The following is a 17,749-nucleotide window of genomic DNA, read 5'->3' as shown; positions in this document are numbered from 1 at the left end:
TGGCTCATCTGAAAGACAGCATAACAGTCCCTTGGTACTACACTGAAATGTCAATTTGAATTATGTGCTCAAGTCTCTGGATTTGGACTTCTTGCTCTCTCTTGCTCTTTCTCTCTCTAGCGCTCACTCTCTCTCTCTCGCTCTCTCTCTCTCTTGCGCTCTCTTGCTTTCTTTCTCGCACTGTCTCTAGCAGTTCCTCAAAGTGAGGAGGACAGTTGCCATGAAACCCATGGCAAGAGTTTCATGTGGAGTCTTTGATGTGAGGAGGTTGTTGCGCTGCATCTGCCACATGGCTATGGCTGAATCAACCTGTTTGGCCATGCCACGAACATACATTCCATCAATTCTTCCACTGCAGCACAAGACCTCCTGTACTTCCCCATCTAGTTTCCCATCTAGCCCAATGCTAGCTGCTATTGTAAATGGTTCCTTCTCATCAGGTACTATCCCCCTTCCTTTCAAAACCTTCAGCACTCCTCCTCAAAAAAACATTCTTAACCCTCCCCTGTATTTACAAACTACTTCTCCAAGTGCAACTTTCTTTTCCTCTCAAGCCCTTGAACGACTTGTTCTCTCCACCAAATCACATTCTGGTTGGGATTTTTCAGTACCAACAAGGGGTGGTGGGGGATGGGGGGGAATATCACCTTCCCACTGGCGTGAAATTATGGTAGGAACGTGCGCTCCAGGCGTCATGGCGGGTCGCCATTCCTGCCAGAGGTTGGCGTGAAGCCGTTTTGCATCCTGTTAATGGGATGCAGATGAAGGCCCAACTGGAATTGTTTCCCCCCGACCCCCGGTCCAATTAACTGTGCCGCCAGCGAGATATCATGCCGGTGCAGAACACGTCCAGAGCAATGTGACGTGGACATGTCGGGGCTCACTTGGAAGAAGGCCTTGGAGAGTGGATGATGGAGGCCTCCAGCGACTGTGGACCCTGGAATGCCACGTGCAGCCGTGGGTGGAGCAATAAGAACATTGACCTTGCTGCAGGATATTCACGTGGATCTTCGTGCTGCTGGAGTATCCGAGATGTGGATATACGCGCTGCTGGGGTCTCTAGGACGTGGATCATCGTGCTGCTGGAGTCTCCAGGATGTGCATATTCGCGCTGCGTGAGTCTCCGGGATGTGGATATTTTCGCTGCTGGAGTCTCCGGGATGTGGATCTTCTCACTGCTGGAGTCTCAGGGGTGTGGACCTTCTCACTGCTGGAGTCTCTGGGATGTGGAGCTTCTCGCTGCTGGAGTCTCCGGGATGTGGATCTTCTCGCTGCTGGAGTCTCCGGGATGTGGATCTTCGTGTTGCTGGAGTCTCCGGGATGTGGATCTTCTCGCTGCTGGAGTCTCCGGGATGTGGATCTTCGCGCTCCTGGAGTCTCCGGGATGTGGATCTTCGTGCTCCTGGAGTCTCCGGGATGTGGATCTTCTCACTGCTGGAGTCTCCGGGATGTGGATCTTCTCACTGCTGGAGTCTCTGGGATGTGGATCTTCTCACTGCTGGAGTCTCCGGGATGTGGATCTTCTCGTTGCTGGAGTCTCCGGGATGTGGATCTTCTCACTGCTGGAGTCTCCGGGATGTGGAACTTCGCGCTCCTAGAGTCTCCGGGATGTGGATCTTCTCAATGCTGGAGTCTACAGGATGTGGATCGTCTCGTTGCTGGAGTCTCCAGGATGTGGATCTTCGTGCTCCTGGAGTCTCCGGGATGTGGATCTTCTCACTGCTGGAGTCTCCGGGATGTGGATCTTCACGCTCCTGGAGTCTCCGGGATGTGGATCTTCGCGCTCCTGGAGTCTCTGGGATGTGGATCTTTTCACTGCTGGAGCCTCCGGGATGTGGATCTTCTCACTGCTGGAGTCTCCGGGATGTGGATCTTCTCACTGCTGGAGTCTCCGGGTTGTGGATCTTCTCACTGCTGGAGTCTCTGGGATGTGGATCTTCTCACTGCTGGAGTCTCCGGGATGTGGATCTTCACGCTCCTGGAGTCTCCGGGATGTGGATCTTCGCGCTCCTGGAGTCTCTGGGATGTGGATCTTCTCGCTGCTGGAGTCTCCGGGATGTGGATCTTCTCGCTGCTGGAGTCTCCGGGATGTAGATCTTCTCACTGCTGGAGTCTCCAGGATGTGGATCTTCGTGCTCCTGGAGTCTCCGGGATGTGGATATTTTCACTGCTGGAGCCTCCGGGATGTGGATCTTCTCACTGCTGGAGTCTCCTGGATGTGGATCTTCTCACTGCTGGAGTCTCTGGGATGTGGATCTTCTCACTGCTGGAGTCTCCGGGATGTGGATCTTCGCGCTCCTGGAGTCTCTGGGATGTGGATCTTCTCACTGCTGGAGTCTCCGGGATGTGTATCTTCTCACTGCTGGAGTCTCCGGGATGTGGATCTTCTCACTGCTGGAGTCTCCGGGATGTGGATTTTCGTGCTGCTTGAGTCTCCAGGACGTGGACCTTTGCGCTGAAGGTGGTCAGCTGCATGAGGTTCTGTTGGGCAGCGATGGCCTGTGCTGTGGGGTATGGGGAGGGGAGAGGAAGAAATTAGATGGGAACGACAGGAATGAAGAAGTGGGTATTGAGGCCTAGATGAGGGGAGGTTGCGGGTGCTAGGGTAAAGAGAGTGATGCTGAGGGGATCGTGGAATGGGTGAGGTGGTTTACGGAGCGTTGGTAAGGGCTGTGGTGGAGAATGTGCAGGATGGGAGGGTGTTTGTCGGTGTGAATGGGAAAGCAAGGTGTGCAGGTGTGAATGGGCATGGGGGATGTGAATGGCAAGGGGGCAAGAGGGAAAACGGGTTCAGAGGATGTGGTCTATGGTGTCAACCAATGAGTCCTGGGGGTCAAACTGAGGGAATTGGTGATATGAAGAGATGGTGAAGGTTAAAGTGGGCAGAGGGAGCCAATAGGGTGGGAGGGTAGGGTACGTGGACATTCACCTGCACGGGATGGAGGGTGATGGGGGAGGGTTGTGGAGTGACTGTTGGGAGGCCAAAGGTTACACCAGGAGGGTCAATGGATATGGGCAGACATTGTGGGAGAGGTTGGAAGGTGTTGGACTGTATCTAAAAAGTCACATGCACCATGGCTGCTTCCAACTATCCAGAGCCTGGAGATGGGGATCTCAATGCTGCATGAAGGTTGAGTCATCGGGAGTGGGCGCAGTGACAGGTTAGCTCAACTAGACAAATGAAGGGGAACCCCAGCACGTAGTACTATGCCAAAACACTCAAGAAGCTTGACAAGGTCCAGGACAAATCAGCCCGCTTGATTGGCACCCCATCCACACCCTCCACCACTGACGCATAGTGGCAGCAGAGTGTACCATCTACAAGATGCACTGCAGGAACTCACCAAGCCTCCTTAGACAGCAACTTCCAAACCCATAACCACTACCATCTAGAAGGACAAAGGCAGCAAATACATGGGAACACTACAATCTGGAAGTTCCCCTCCAAGCCACTCACCACCCTGACTTGGAAATATATCACCGTTCCTTCACTATTGCTGGGTCAAAATCCTGGAACTCCTTCACTAACAGCACTGTGGGTGTACCTACACCACATGGACTGCAGCAGTTCAAGAAGGTACCTCACCGCCTCTGTCTCAAGGGCAATTAGGGATGGGCAATAAATTCTGGCCTAGCCAGCGACGCTCACATGGCATGAACAAATAAAAAAAAGCTAAGGCTTTTCAACAGATGAGTGTGTGAAGAGCAAAGCACAGGAGGCTTCTTGCACATGGCTCGCCAGGGCACTAGCAAAGATCCTTGCCTTCCTTCACATGTAAGATTCCGGGGGACATAGACCCAGCCTGGGGTGTCCCCCTGAAGATGGTGTTGGAGCACAATTAAACCACATCAGTCCTCATTAAAGTGCAAGTGTAGTCTATTTTCAAAAGTTAAGAACATTAACAAACATGGTGCACCCATTCAACCACATGTGAAATCATAACTTCTTAATCTTTCATTCCTTTTCATTTCTTCTAGGCACTCCCCTGACATCTGCAGCAGTGGTGGAGATGTCTGCTGACCACTATTCTCTGTTGTCTTGGATGATCTTGGCTGGCGTCCTCTGGAGACCCGAGACCTGGAGGGCTCCGGCTTACTTTGGCTGACCTGCTGTGAGGCAGCTGCTCTCTCTGCGGTCAAAGAGGATAAAGCTGAAGGGGGACACAGGCAAGGTGGATTCCAAAGGGCCGGACACTCTCAGGAAGTCCTGAGTGAAGGTCCACGGGGTGTTCAACAGCTGCTCTTCCTCCCTTTGGCTGCCGGGGCCCCTGTCTGACTCCTTGAGGAGAAGGGGCACCTGGAGGGAGCTTGAAGTGCCTCATCCCCATCTTGCACAGTGACAGCAAGATCTCACCCCTGGCTACAGCGAAGGAGTGCAGGCCTTGCACATCTCTGACGGAAACTGGGCACTCTGCTGGACAAGGTTCTTCATGGCATTCGCAATCCTCCCTGTGGAGACCTTCATATGTGCACAGGTCGGAATCACTTCATTAGAGAGCAGGCGGAAGGGCTCCTCCGCCTCATGTGCCACTCTGTTGAGGGTCTTTGCCACCTCTCCCTGATGTTCCCCCGCCTCTCACTGCCTCTCCAGCATTTCATGCAAGACCGATCCCAGAGCCTCGTCATCTGACTCGGGCACCACAGATGCCTCTTCCCCAGCAGTTCTCTGAGTGCTGGTGACCTTGGCTGACCCTGCTTTCTCCTGCTGCAGACATGTGTCCGTGTGGTGACCACCAGAGTGTGAGACTGTGCCTAACCTAGATCTGGTATACCCATTGACGTGTGTGTCTTTGGGCTGGTGTAGGGAGCAGGTGACTGCTGTGATGGCTCTACAAGCAGTTCAAGAAGATAGCTCACTGCCACCGTCTCAAGGGCAATTAGGGATGGGCAATAAATGCTGGCTTAGCCAGCGACGCTCATGTGCACTTTCTTCCTGCTCCCCAATGTCCTCAGTCCTCAGTGGGCTGGAGATACTGCTGGATAGAGCTTCTCCTTCTGGTCTTCCCCTCTTCCTGCTGGTACCTGTAAGTGAGAGAGGAGAGTGCAAGTGACTGCATGAGCTGTTTTCAACATAGGGGAACGCATGACCCTTAGGTTTGTGTGACTACATTATACATGGATCCTTACTGGATGGAGGCCTGCTGATCTCGCCATCTGCACAGGGTCGGTCCAGTTCCTCACCAGCCAGCTGAGCTGACCGCTGCTTGAATTCTGTAAGGTTCCTCAGTTCAGATGAGTCCCCTCCCATCTTCTCCCTCTCTCCCTCTCTCCTGTTGTACCCTAACTTTTCCTGTGCAAAGAGAGAAGATGGGGTTGAGAGAATTGGGTTTTCTCATGCTTCCAGTCTTACAGATATCCCACTGGGTTGTGTGCCATGTGATTGATGCGCTGTAGGTTGTCCACGAGGGTTCTGGGGCAGCACCCTCCAGAGCGATGAACCCATGCATTAGCGGTGCTTGCTGGTGCCCTCAATACTTACCACACCTTCCCCCCACCCCCAGATAGCATCTGAGCTCTGAGTGTGGAAGGGTTGTGGACCCACAGTGGCCTCTCCACCTGCAGACTACATGGACCGTAGTGAGGCTATGAGGCATCACCTTATCACGTTGAATAGCTCTTTTATGCATGGGCCGCACGATGGTGCCCTTGCCACTGAGGCCCATGTCCCCTCTACCATTCCGTGAGGTGAGTGTGAGCAGTTGAGGGTTCACTTACCCTGGGGGCGTGGATGAGGTCACTCATCAATTTCCGCCACTGTAGGGCAGTCATCCGGTGGAGGCCATGGGCACTGACCACCCTGGCTACTTATGCAGGGTTGGTCACATAGCTTGGCCCCCTCCTTCCATCTTTGGGGTACAGGGCGTCCCTCTTGGCCTCCACTGCATTAAGCAGCACATCGAGAGAAGTGTTGCTGAATCCGGGGGCCAGGCCTCCCTGGGATTGCCAGACTATATCCTCCTTCCGTGGTGGGTCGCGACAAAGAAGTTGATCACAACGCTTTTGGTGATCTCTCCTGATAATGTCTTTCATGTGGCAACCATTTTTTTGTTTAGGTCTTCATGAAGCAGTGTGAGATGTTTTCCTATGTTAAATTATTTGTGTAAATGTGAGTTGTTGGTGAAAGAAGCCATAACTGATTAAATTTCTCTTCATAACTGAAACCTCTTATTCTTTGTTTTACAAAACAGAATGAACTGCTGAATATTATTTCTACAGCTTAGATATTTTTAAGAAGTTGCTTAAATTATTGGAAGATTAAATATTTGTAAGAAAAATGTTAAGATATCTTCCATTGGGTAACTTTTTCCTTAATCACTTCAGAGTTGGTAATTTATAATGGGAGCTTAATTTCTGGCATAATGAAGGAATTCCCTCCCATGGATCACTCAAGTGAAGTGTCTTTTTAAATATGGTGCCCAGATATGATGGCGGGGCACGCGTCATCCAGCCTACCCTGTAGCGCAATACATCGGGAGACCCCTGACTGCATAATTAATGAGCCCAGCATTGCACAATTTGGTCTGTATTCCCACCGGGCTCCACAGTGGGAAACACTCCCAGTTCCTGCCCCCGCCACAGGACTTAGGCCCGGAATGGAAAATTCTGGCCTCTACCTGGAAAGCCAATCCCCGTTTGAATCTCTCCACTCAGGTTCTTGCCCCAGCCATAGCAACAAAGCTGTTCAAACCAATATTATCAATGGCATCCTCAGTGACTGGGACTGTAGGCAATTCCCTTCCTCCACTTCTCAACCACACCATCCACCTCCGATACCTCTCCTGCCCTGGATTGATTTCATTCTTACCCCTCCAGTCATAACTGCAGTATCTTCAATAGTGACTTATTTTCCTGTCCCTGCAATGTTGCCACTGGAATCCCCCAAGGATCTATCCTCTCTTTGTCTGCAGGCCACATCACCTGTCAATACGGGCTCAGGTTCCATATGTACACTGGTGATACACAGCTCTGCCTCACCACCCTATCTCTTGACCCTCCTCTATCTGTATGTTGTACTGATTGTCCAACGTCCAGTCTTGGATGGATTGCAATTTCCTCCATTGAGAAGACAAATGTCACCAACTTCAGCCCCTGCCACAAACACTTACTACCAGTTCCATCCCCCACCCTCCCTACTCTTTCAGGCTGAGCTACACTGTTTGCAACTTTGTGTCCTGCTCAACCTTGAGCAAAACTTTGACCCTATTATCGGTCTATCATAGAAATTGCCTACTTCCACTTGCATAATATAGCTCATCTCAGCCCAATTGTTGCTTAAGTTCTTATTCACACTTTTGTCTCACCCAGACTCAGCTCTCCTGGCTGCCACACTCTGTAAACTTCAGCCCTGCCAAAGCTCTGTTGCACATATCCTATTCCACCCCAAGTCCTCTTCAACTAACATCTTTTCCCAACATCGATGGCTCTGCCTATGCTGTTTAGGTTCAATGCTGTGAAATTCCCTCCCTAATACTCTGCCTATCCTCCTTTTATTAAAACCTTCTTCTTTGACTGTGCTTTTGGTGATCTCTCCTAATAACACCTTTCATGTGGCAACCACTTTTTATTTAAGTCTTCATGAAGCAGTGTGGGATGTTTTCCTATGTTAAATTATTTGTGTAAATGCAAGTTGTTGGTGAAAGAAGCCATAACTGATTAAATTTCTCTTCGTAATTGCAACTTCTTAGTCCTTGTTTTACAAAGTGAAATTGCTGAATATTATTCCCACAGCTCAGGTATTATTAATAAGTTGCATATGTTATTGAAAGATTAAATATTCGTAAGCAAAATCTTAAAAAAATCTTCCATTGGATAACTTTTTCCTTAAGCACTTCAGAGTTGGTAATTTATAATGGGAACTTAATTTCTGCCATAATGAAGGAATTCCCTCCCATGGATCACTTACGTGAAGTGCATTACCTCAAAAGCCTCCATCCAAATTCCCAAACTGATGTGAAATATCAACCTAACAGTCAAAGGTTCAGCAAAGACACAAGCGACCTGGCCTGATCCAAAGGGTTCTGTGTGGTGTTTTATTCTTGGTAGATTTTGTACAGCCGAGAAAAAGATGCAGCCTGAATAACCTGAATCCCTGATCCAAAGTGCACGCTGAAATTAACGTAAGTGTACATAAGGGATACAAAGTTTCAGTTGAAACAACCCAATGACCCAACTTTTACATGTCCAGCTTGGACACATGAACACAAGTGCTGGGAAAGCTGATAATTGGGGCAATCTTGTACCAGATGTATTTTAGCTGGAGCCACATAAGATTAAGCTGGTAGAGGGAGCGAGGAAATTGAATGTCATGCCTTTGTAGCACTGGTGTATCGGAATAAAGATTGCTCCTTTCATGTGAAGTTTGGCTCACCAAGATGTTTTTCCAATCATTTAATATAAACATTTCAGAATCCAAATAGTTACGCCTCTTTGATGTTACTTTTAACTTTTATGTTCCTCACAAAGCAATTCATTTGAATTAATAAACTGCATTTTATTTGTAAGTGATTGTGGAACATGTAACCTTTGATTTAAAATTTCTGTACAATATATGTTATATTATGCACTGTAGCTATATTACAGAAAAAACCTGTCATGAATGCCTCAGTTAATTTTTTTTCCCCAGATCTCTGTGTGTTTACCACATTTATCCTTAGACTTGAAATTGGCAACGGCCTAAGCATTCAGAAGCATCATCTTCTTCTTGTGAAGCTGCCCTGTTTGTTGTGCAAATGGCTACCTGATTAAGGGAAGGGTGTTTGTCTATAATAGTGAAATAAGCATGGCTGCTATTATCCTCCAGTTCTTCTCTCCTTAGTACTTTTGGTCCTGCTTAACTTAGCTAAGACTCCTTTTCTCACCATGCCAAATGATAATTGGACAAAAATGAATTTTAAAAAGTCTGCATGTGTATCATCACATATTCTGCATTGTGCGTCAAGATTTTGGGCATTGAGCAAATTTTTCAATTGTTTAATAGTATTTTAGAATGGTGGAAAGGGGAACCTCACTCAGGATGCAGGTTTGCAGATGATTTAGACTTTAGAGTAATGCTTGCCGGCAAAATTAATAAAGTGAATGAAAGCAAGCTTAAGGTACACTGGAATTTAGCATAATGTACATTTGCAGGATGGTTTTAAGTCAAGTCTTTCTGAAAATCAGTATTCCAAGATTGAAAAAAATAGAAAGACTTGCATTTATAGGGTGGAATCATCCCAGATTTGCACTAAGTGTAGTAGCAGGTGGGAAAAAGAACATTTTATCTGCCGGCTGCAAAGGCGGCTTGTCACACTGTATCATCCCAATCCTGGCTCATTAATCATGCATTCCCGGGAAACACACCTTTTTGATGGTGGGCGGGCTCTCATTCGCTTGCCACGCTGTCACCTCGCCGTTTCCTCACACCGGATGCCATATTTAAAGTGCAGTTGCGTGCACACCTCTCAGTGCTTCCAGCCCAGGACTGCTGCACAGAAGACATGGCCCCAAAAGGCAAGAAGACTGCAGCTGTGATTCATTGATGCATCACTGGAACGCCTTTTAAACACCATGAAGGCCTGCCGTGATGTTCTCCACCCCCATTCTGGGCAAAGACCAGCAAGCAAGGTTACCAATCCAGCATGGCAAGCAGTGGCAGTGATGGTTAGTGCCAGTGACCGGCAAAAGAGGACAGCCACTCAGTGCTGAAAGAGGATGAATTCTCCATGATGATGGATGAAGCCTCATCCATTCCACTCTCCTCATCACTCTCAACTTATACACTCAGAAACCCATCACACATCCACAGGGATCTCACACCTCAAGGGACAACACCACTAACTCTCACACACACCCTCACATCTCCATCAGGTTCATATCCTCTGGAGCTCACATCCTCACCCCGTCCATGTCTCCGCTCACCACACAAACATTCCATGCAATGTCATGTATCCTGCTCACACTCTCTCCATCTGTTTTCATGCAGGAGAAGCTGGCTCAAAGCAGCAGGGAGAGGTCTCAATCAGGGGTGGAGTGGCCCACATTAGGCCCCTCATTCACTTTGAGGAGAGTGCCATTGTGCTAATTGGTGAGGACATGGACCATGCCTGCAGTGACAATGAGGTCAGTGGCGAACACCCACCTGAGGACCTTGCATCAAATCATCCCTCTCTCAATGCAAATGTGAGTGCTCTCTCTCCTGCTTTGGCTCTGCTGCCATGCAGTAGTTATCTCTACTTTGGTTCACAGTGGGTTCTGCCAAGTAACTGACGCCCTCAGCCAGCCAGTCCCTCAGCTCCATCCAGGTCCTTACCTCCAGCCAAGAGGACACCTCGTCCATTGAAGAGCTGGAAATAAGCATCCTAGAAGACCTGTCACAGCGCTTACCCACACCCTCCACCAGTGTAGAGATACACACCTCGGTGGGACCTAGATCTAGAGCAGCCTCGAGTTCACAATCTGGTGGTCACTGCATGGACACGTGTCCATAGCAGGAGGAGGCAGGTTCAGCTGAGCTCCCGGCACTGAGTGTTGGGGAAGAGGCATCTGTGAGGCTCGAGTCAGATGATGAACCTCTAGATTCGGCTTTCCAACTCATTGTGGAGAGTCAGCAGAAGACGGGGGAACATTGCGCAGAGCTATTGGAAGCCCCCAACAGAGTGACATGTGAGTCGGAAGAATGTGTCCGCCTGCTCTCTGATGAAGTGGTGCCCACATGTGCGCGTATGGAGGTCTCCTTGGGATGCATGGTGGATGCCATGGAGACTACGGTCCAGCAGAAGGTGGAGATGCATGCAGACCAGCACTCTATCGCGGTAGCCATAGGTGAGTTTCTGCAGTGGTAGCGCGAGAGGGAAATGAGGCACCTCGACGTCCCTCCAGATGCTTCTTCCCCTCAAGGAGTCAGTCCGCCCATCGTGTTTTTTATGATTTCAGGACATTCCAAATTGCTCTACAGTCACTGGAATACTTTTGAAGTGTACTCAAAGTTGAAATGTAGGAAACACAGCAATCACTTTTCAGAGAGCAAGATCCCGCATACAGCAGCGTGATAATGACCCAAATATCTGTTTTAGTGCTTTTAATTGGGGGGATTAAGGACACCAGAGCCAACTTTCCTGCTCTTCTTTAAAATAATGCCATGTGATTTTTACATCTACCTGAAGGGGCAAATGGGAGCTTGGTTTAATGTCTCATCCAAAAGACAGCAACTCTGACATACAGCACTCCCTCAGTGTAAGCCCATATTAAATTTTGCGCTTAAATTCCTGGAGTGGGGCTTGAACCCACAACCTCTGACTCAGAAGCAAGAGTACTACCAACTGAGCCATGGCTGACACCCAAACATACAGCTTGTTATTGGAACTTACAAACCATCAATGTCTTTTTAAAAGAAATATTCCTTTGCATGAATAGCCTTGTGATTGGAACTTCCAAATTCTGAGGATGTCGTACATTTAGGAAGTTTGGAGTGCTGAGTTCAGGGGCAGGATTTTTCGGATGGAGGGTTTCCTACCCCCAGCCAAAAAAGCTGGTGAGGAATGCATGCCTGCTCCTAAAGCCTCTGTGGAGTGTTAATTGGCTGGAGGCGGGACTCATCTGGGAGGGAAGTCCCACCTCAGAGAGCTGCTGGCCAAACTGATTGGCCAGCAGTTCCCTAGTTCCAGCAGTGCTCCTGGGCCGCTGCTGGGACTTTATCCAGATGGCCCGGGAGAGGGAGTGTGCGCCAGGCCTTGCCCACCTCTAGTAAAATTGCGGACAGGAGGGTGGAAGCGGCAGGAAGGACACTGGAAGAATCATATGGCCCTCCCTCTCCGCCTGCAAACCTGGTAGGGAGTGGACTGTAAAATTCTGACCCTGGTGCTTGTTGTCAAGCCAGTGCTTCCGGCCTCCCTGAAGCACCAGCCATTCCCATTGTAGTAAATAGATTATGTTGCCATTATAATAATGTATAACACATCACTCATTTTTGTTGCTTCCAATTGTGTGCATTTTTACATTTAGAACCGAGAAGCTCCTGTTTCTCCCTCCACCGCCACCATTATTCTTAAAGATTCTGTGATTGTGAAGAAAAGATGAACCACTTCAAAAATATTTGGCTGCTCCAAGGTTGAGCTGGGTAAATGCACTGCTTGATTCTAATATTAAGTTATAGAGCTGACAAAGGACCCATGTTCAATTTGAAGGGTTTGTGTTAGGTTATCTGGTCTCAGATGTGACAACAGTAGCGGTGCAGCGATTTACACCAGTGCCTTGGAGAAGAAAAATAAGCATGATATCCTGTTGCTGATTGCTGTAGCCATTTGAGTGAGATATTCTTAGGCTGCTGCACCTGTGGAACCACGTCAAAGCCTTCACAAGAGGGAGGGAACTGTGTGGAGGGAAAGGAGAGGAAAAATTATCACCATGAAAACAGTTGCTGCTTTAAGTATGTCTCTTGACTGGCACACGGGAAGAAGGTTCGCTCTGCCAATTTTTTCTTTCGTATTTTTTGTCTACCTTAAAGCACTGTCACCTCGCTAGCTTATTGATCCATGAGTATTGTCAAATTGGCCATGGCTTGCTTGGGCCTGGACAGGAATTATCAGCAGATTCATTTTCAAGGAGGAATTACAGCCAAACCCACTTGTACCACCCAATTTAGGAAATGTTAGATCAGTAATTTGGTGCATATTTGTTTTTTCCCTAGCCTGTATTGCTCAGCTGAGCCTTAAAAACATGTTCTTGGGATACGAATGACATTGACAAGACAGCATGGGCTGAATTTTCATTCTGGGGTCGACATCCCAGATGTCGGGTGCATTTCTGAGTCCTGACCCTGCCTAACACCCAACATGATTTTTAAGAACAGGCCAATTAGTGGCCTGGGTGCATGCTCGCCATTCAGTCAAGGACGGAAGCGTGCTCCCAAGGCGAGGGCCAGTTGGAGGCCCTCCAGTGCTGACAGATCAACAGCCCCACCATCAGATGTAGGCGCTGCCGATGTAGATAAGAGAGAGAGAGAGTATGCCTCAAGATGGTGGTGTCCTCTGAAGAGCTTGTATAAATTTTAAATTTAAAAAGGTCACCACTACCAAGCCATCATCGTGGAGGTGCAATCCCTCTGCTGGATTGAGCTCCTGTAGAGTTTCTGCATCGTCAGTGTCTGCATAGTGGCCCTAATAGGCCCTGTAATTGGCCTAAATGACGGGTAGCTGTCAATACCACTCCACCCGCCTGTCTTTGGTGGGCCTGTCTGTCTTCTGCTGAAGGGCCATGAGGGCTCGAGGCGTTGACTGATTTCTTCTCCACCGGTGCTGCCGGACTTGCTGGGTTTTTCCAGGTAATTCTGTTTTTATTTTGTTTTGGATTTCCAGCATCCGCAGTAGCTTTTAGCTTTTTGTTTTTATCTGTCTGTCTTTGGTCCTGTCCCCTCAGATGAATGAAACTTCTGCCTCAAATCTCTATTGATTATCCACATAAGATAGAATTTAATCCGCCCTCAGTAGCAGGTTGTGGGGAGTGGGTGGGGGAGATGTGTGTGGGGCCATAGAATCGGGAAGGAAGATGGAGCTGTGGAGCGCCTGTCACCTTCTAGGCTCCATGTAAAAGTGACTGCTAGTAAAAATTGGAGGTATCCTTGCTAGCTCGATGGGGTGGTCCTCCTGACCCAGCACGCTGTGACCCACGGAGGACCCCTATCATCCTCCCCCACCACCAACAAGGGGCCACCCCCCCCCCTCAGAAAGCTCCCCCTTACTGCATTCCCTCAACAACGACCATCTGCTCACCCTCACTGGGGCTTGCCTGACTAGCGCTGGCAAGCCACGCACGCTTACCTCCACTCCAGGGCCTCCTCCTTTGTTGATGCTCCAGGCAGGTTGCAGTACCGGCAGTGGCCATCGCTTCTGATGGCGCTGCTGGGACTGAAGAGCTCCCAGCCGTCCAATTGACTGGCAGGTCTTGCCAAAGGGATCCCCGTCCTTAAAGGGACTGGATCTCTGCTGCCAGGCAGCCAGTGGCCTGAAGTGTATAAAATTGCAAAAGACTTCAGGAAATGGCCATGGCAGGTTTGCCCCCAGCTTCCTGGCTATCCGTCAGGGCCATCTCCACAGCCATTAAACTCAGCTCTTAGTGTGGGATTAGAATCACATGTAAGCCACAGCAGTGGTTGCAGTTTGCCTTCCCTCAAAGACACTAGTGAACTGGATGGGTTCTTATGTCAGTCCAGTATCACAACATGACATGGTAGGATTTTAATTCATAAAATTCTGGGTTGCTAATCCATCATAACAACCACCAGGCCACCATACGTGTAGGGCTAATTAGGAAGGAGGAGGAGGCGACAAAAGAATTACACACAAGGATGAGAACTTTAAATTTTAAATTTTGCAGGATTGGGATCAGCAAGGACATGAGTGAAGGGAGATTGGGACCTGGTTCAGGATAGGTATGAGAATTTTGGATGAGTTGATATTTATATAGGGTGGAGGATGGCAGGCCAGCCAGGACAACTTTGGAATAATTGTGTCTGGGACTGGATTTTATGTGACCCCGACGGGTGTGGTTTGGCAAGGTGGGGCTAGCCCACCACCTTCCTGCCCACCCCTGAGCTGACCCCAACATAATATGCAGCCCACCCACCATATATTAAATAAATAATTAAAGATCAATAAGATTGTCAGCAAGTCTGTTGACTGGGATATTACGCTGCCCATGTCATAATACAGTTGGTGTGGGCAGGTGGGCGAGAGTTGGCAGGCTGTGTTTTGTGGCCTAGATAAAAAAAAGGCAGGAAGGAAGGGGAGCACCTCATTTGAGGGGTGCCCTGTGTGCATCAGGGACAATTCCACTCCTCCTTCCTTGCCACCTAGCTTCCAAAACCCGGCCCCCACCCACCTCTTCACCCTCCCTGAGCTCTGATCCCTCCCCACCCTAAAAACCCGGAACTTACCTGGTTTCAACAGCCACCCATCTTCTGCACGCTCCTTCTTGTAAACCGGCAGTACCCACTACTGAGCTGTGGCACTTTTGGGACTGCTAGAGTTGCCAGCCAATCAGATTGGCTGGCACCTCTCAAGAGTGGTGCTTCTTCCTACTGAGGGGTGGAGATCCCATTCTTATCTTATTTACTCCACCCCGAGTGTGTTATGGCTATGGGACTGGCTTCTTCCCAGTGTGTCGGCTGCGAACTGACTTTCCTTCTGGGGGTGGGGGGGTTGGTGGGGGGGTGGGTGAGCAGTCCACACACCCCCCCCACCAGTAAAATCCAGCCTCTGAAGTTGGCAAAGGTGTGGAAGGAACTTTGAGCAGCAGACAGACTGAGGCAGGCATTGTGATGGCCATTGTTTCTGGAGGTAGAAGTAGATGATCTTTGTAATGAGAAGAATATGGCTGTGGAAGCCCAGTTCTTGGCCAAGTAGGATGCCGAGGTTGCCAGCAATCTGAGGGAGTGGGCAGGGTGAGAGTTGGAGTGAGTGCCAAGGGTATGGAGTTTGTGGCATGTATCGAAGATGTTGGTTGGAAGCAATTGCAGTTCATTTGTGATTGGATGTTGGAAATACAATCTGACAACATAGAAACTAAGAAGGTTGTTTAATTATTACGTATCTGTATTCCTAATTTCCAATTACTTTATTAATAGATATTTTAAAGAATTTGTATTTCCAATGGAATTGCTTAAATTTTAATCTGTTCTTTTCATACATGAAGACAAAACTGAAACTCTGGTGCTGTACCTAGAGCTAAGTCACTCACTCATTTCTGTTCCCCATCACAAAAGATTTCCTTAAGTCTGCTTACTTTGCACTGCATGACCTTTGTAATTGCCATTTTACTTTCTAATCTTGCATCAGTTGAGATGTGAGCTGTAACGACTTGTTGAAAGTTTGTTTTTGAAAGCTAGGGGTAAAAATTGATGTACATTTCACATGTTTATGGGTCCGAAATAGATGCCACAAAGCCTAATTCTGCAGAAAGCTGTACCACAGGAAATGTGGGCAACACCATATTTGTTTGGACACTCTAAAGGTGTCCCTACTCCTTCAGCTCTCCTTCACCTGTGTCTTCTTGCTAGGGGAGGGGTTGGGCTGCAGCTTGTCTTGTGCATATCATTGACCACAATCATCAATTATAGTTGCCCACATCCAATGTTCAGTTCATAGCACCCTCGCCTTTGAATCAGAGGGTTGTGGGTTCATGTCCCGCTCCCGGAAACCAAGAACTGTGATTGTACTCGAACGAGTTGCAATCTGTGACTGTTGATAACTCGAAAGAGTTTAAGGGTGCAAGCTGCCTTTAAATCCTGTCAACACTGCGCAATATTGATGACCAGCATTAGGTGAACAGCGCGGTAACACTGGCAGCCCACCTTTTTTATTTAAATTTATCAGGGTGACAATTTGGAACCTGGTTCCATCCAATTGATTGGGCCATTACACTGAGTGTGGTGCCCATTCTATGCCTGAAAATGTGCTTAAACCAATTTCTACCCTTTAGCCTGATATGGATGAATTCCTTCATTCTTTCTATACTCAGAAATGCAGTTGGTATCAGATAAATCACATAACCTGTGCTCAGAATTCCAGTGTACTAAAGGGGTGCCCATGCCTTTTGTATTTATGGAGCCTAAAGGACCACATACAAACTTTATGTTCATGTTCCCATTAATTGGCAGATATTTCATGTTGCTGATATGAGTGGATCTTGTTGTTCTGATATAGCAATTATCTATGAACAATGTAACAGTGCTAAAATCCAGCCTATCCAAACCTTCAGGCCCAAACATTGAGATGAACAAACTAGCAAATAAGAAGTAGAAGCAAATAGCCTAAGCTTTGAGGACCAAATTGTCAGATTACATGATTGCATGTGATACACCTACAGTTGCCACCTCTGATTGGATATATTCCTGCCAGTTCAATCAAGTGTCATGTGATCACATGACATTCAATCACATTATATTGTCCAGGCTGACAATGAAGAATGGCCACTGATGAGGTAGCTGCTGCCTGTGTACCCCAGTGAGAGCTAGTACTCGTGGAACTGTACCCTTGTAAGAATCAGTGCCTTAGAACTGTACCCTGGTGACAGTCAGTGCTTGTGGAACCGTAACTTAGTGAGCGTCTGCGCCGAGGAATCGTACTCCAGTGAGAGTCAGTACCAGGGAATTGTATCCTAGTGAGAGTCAGTACCTGTGGAACCATACCTCATTGATAGTTAGCACCAGGGGAATTGTACTTCAGTGAGAGCCAGAGTCAGAGGTCTGTACCGAATTGAGTGTCACTACCAGTGGAACCGTATTCTGGTGGGAGTCAGTGCCAGAGGAGTCGTACCCCAAAGAGAATCAGTTACTGTGGAACCCTGCTCCAGGGAGAGTCAGTGCCTGCGGGACCCTACTCCAGGGAGAACCAGTGCCTGCGGGACCCTACTCCAAGGAGAGTCAGTGCCTGCGGAACTGTATCCCAATGAGAGCCATTACCAGGGGAACCGTACCCCATGGGAACTGTACCCCAGCGAGGGTCAGTGGCAAGGGGAATCATACCCAAGTGAGAGTCAGTGCCAGGAAAACTGTGAAACAGTGAGAATTAGTGAGAAGATAAATATACTTAAGTGAGAGTCAGTGCCGGGGAACCATAGCCCAGTGAGAATTGTTGTCAGGGAAACGTACCTCAGCAAAATTCAAGTCGCGTTAGGTGAGAAGGGGAAGAAAAAACAAACAAAATGCTATTGAATAGGTTAAGAGGAACTCCCTTTTAAATATTGGATTATTTCATATACTTTGTCTCTTTAAGAG

General features: G+C 48.3%; 1 protein-coding gene across 3 annotated transcripts in view; it reads left to right on the top strand.

Annotated features, from left to right (window-relative positions):
• The window catches only part of LOC144693111 (SERTA domain-containing protein 2-like), a 67,197-nt gene that overhangs the window by 10,036 nt on the left and 39,412 nt on the right, over positions 1-17,749 (top strand). Inside the window, exon 1 of one of the 3 annotated variants that reach the window (XM_078562529.1) lies at positions 10,071-10,098. The exons of the other annotated variants lie outside the window; for them this stretch is intronic. Coding sequence (XP_078418655.1) covers positions 10,079-10,098 — 20 coding nt within the window. The 5' untranslated portion in view covers positions 10,071-10,078. Of the gene's footprint in view, positions 1-10,070; positions 10,099-17,749 lie in introns of those variants that run through there. 3 annotated transcript variants of the gene reach the window in all.

The sequence above is a fragment of the Cetorhinus maximus genome, chromosome 18 (genome assembly GCF_964194155.1).
Source record: "Cetorhinus maximus chromosome 18, sCetMax3.hap1.1, whole genome shotgun sequence".
Taxonomy (NCBI): domain Eukaryota; kingdom Metazoa; phylum Chordata; class Chondrichthyes; order Lamniformes; family Cetorhinidae; genus Cetorhinus; species Cetorhinus maximus.
The sequence above is the reverse complement of the archived record's forward strand: the minus strand, read 5'-3'. Positions and strand labels throughout refer to the sequence as shown.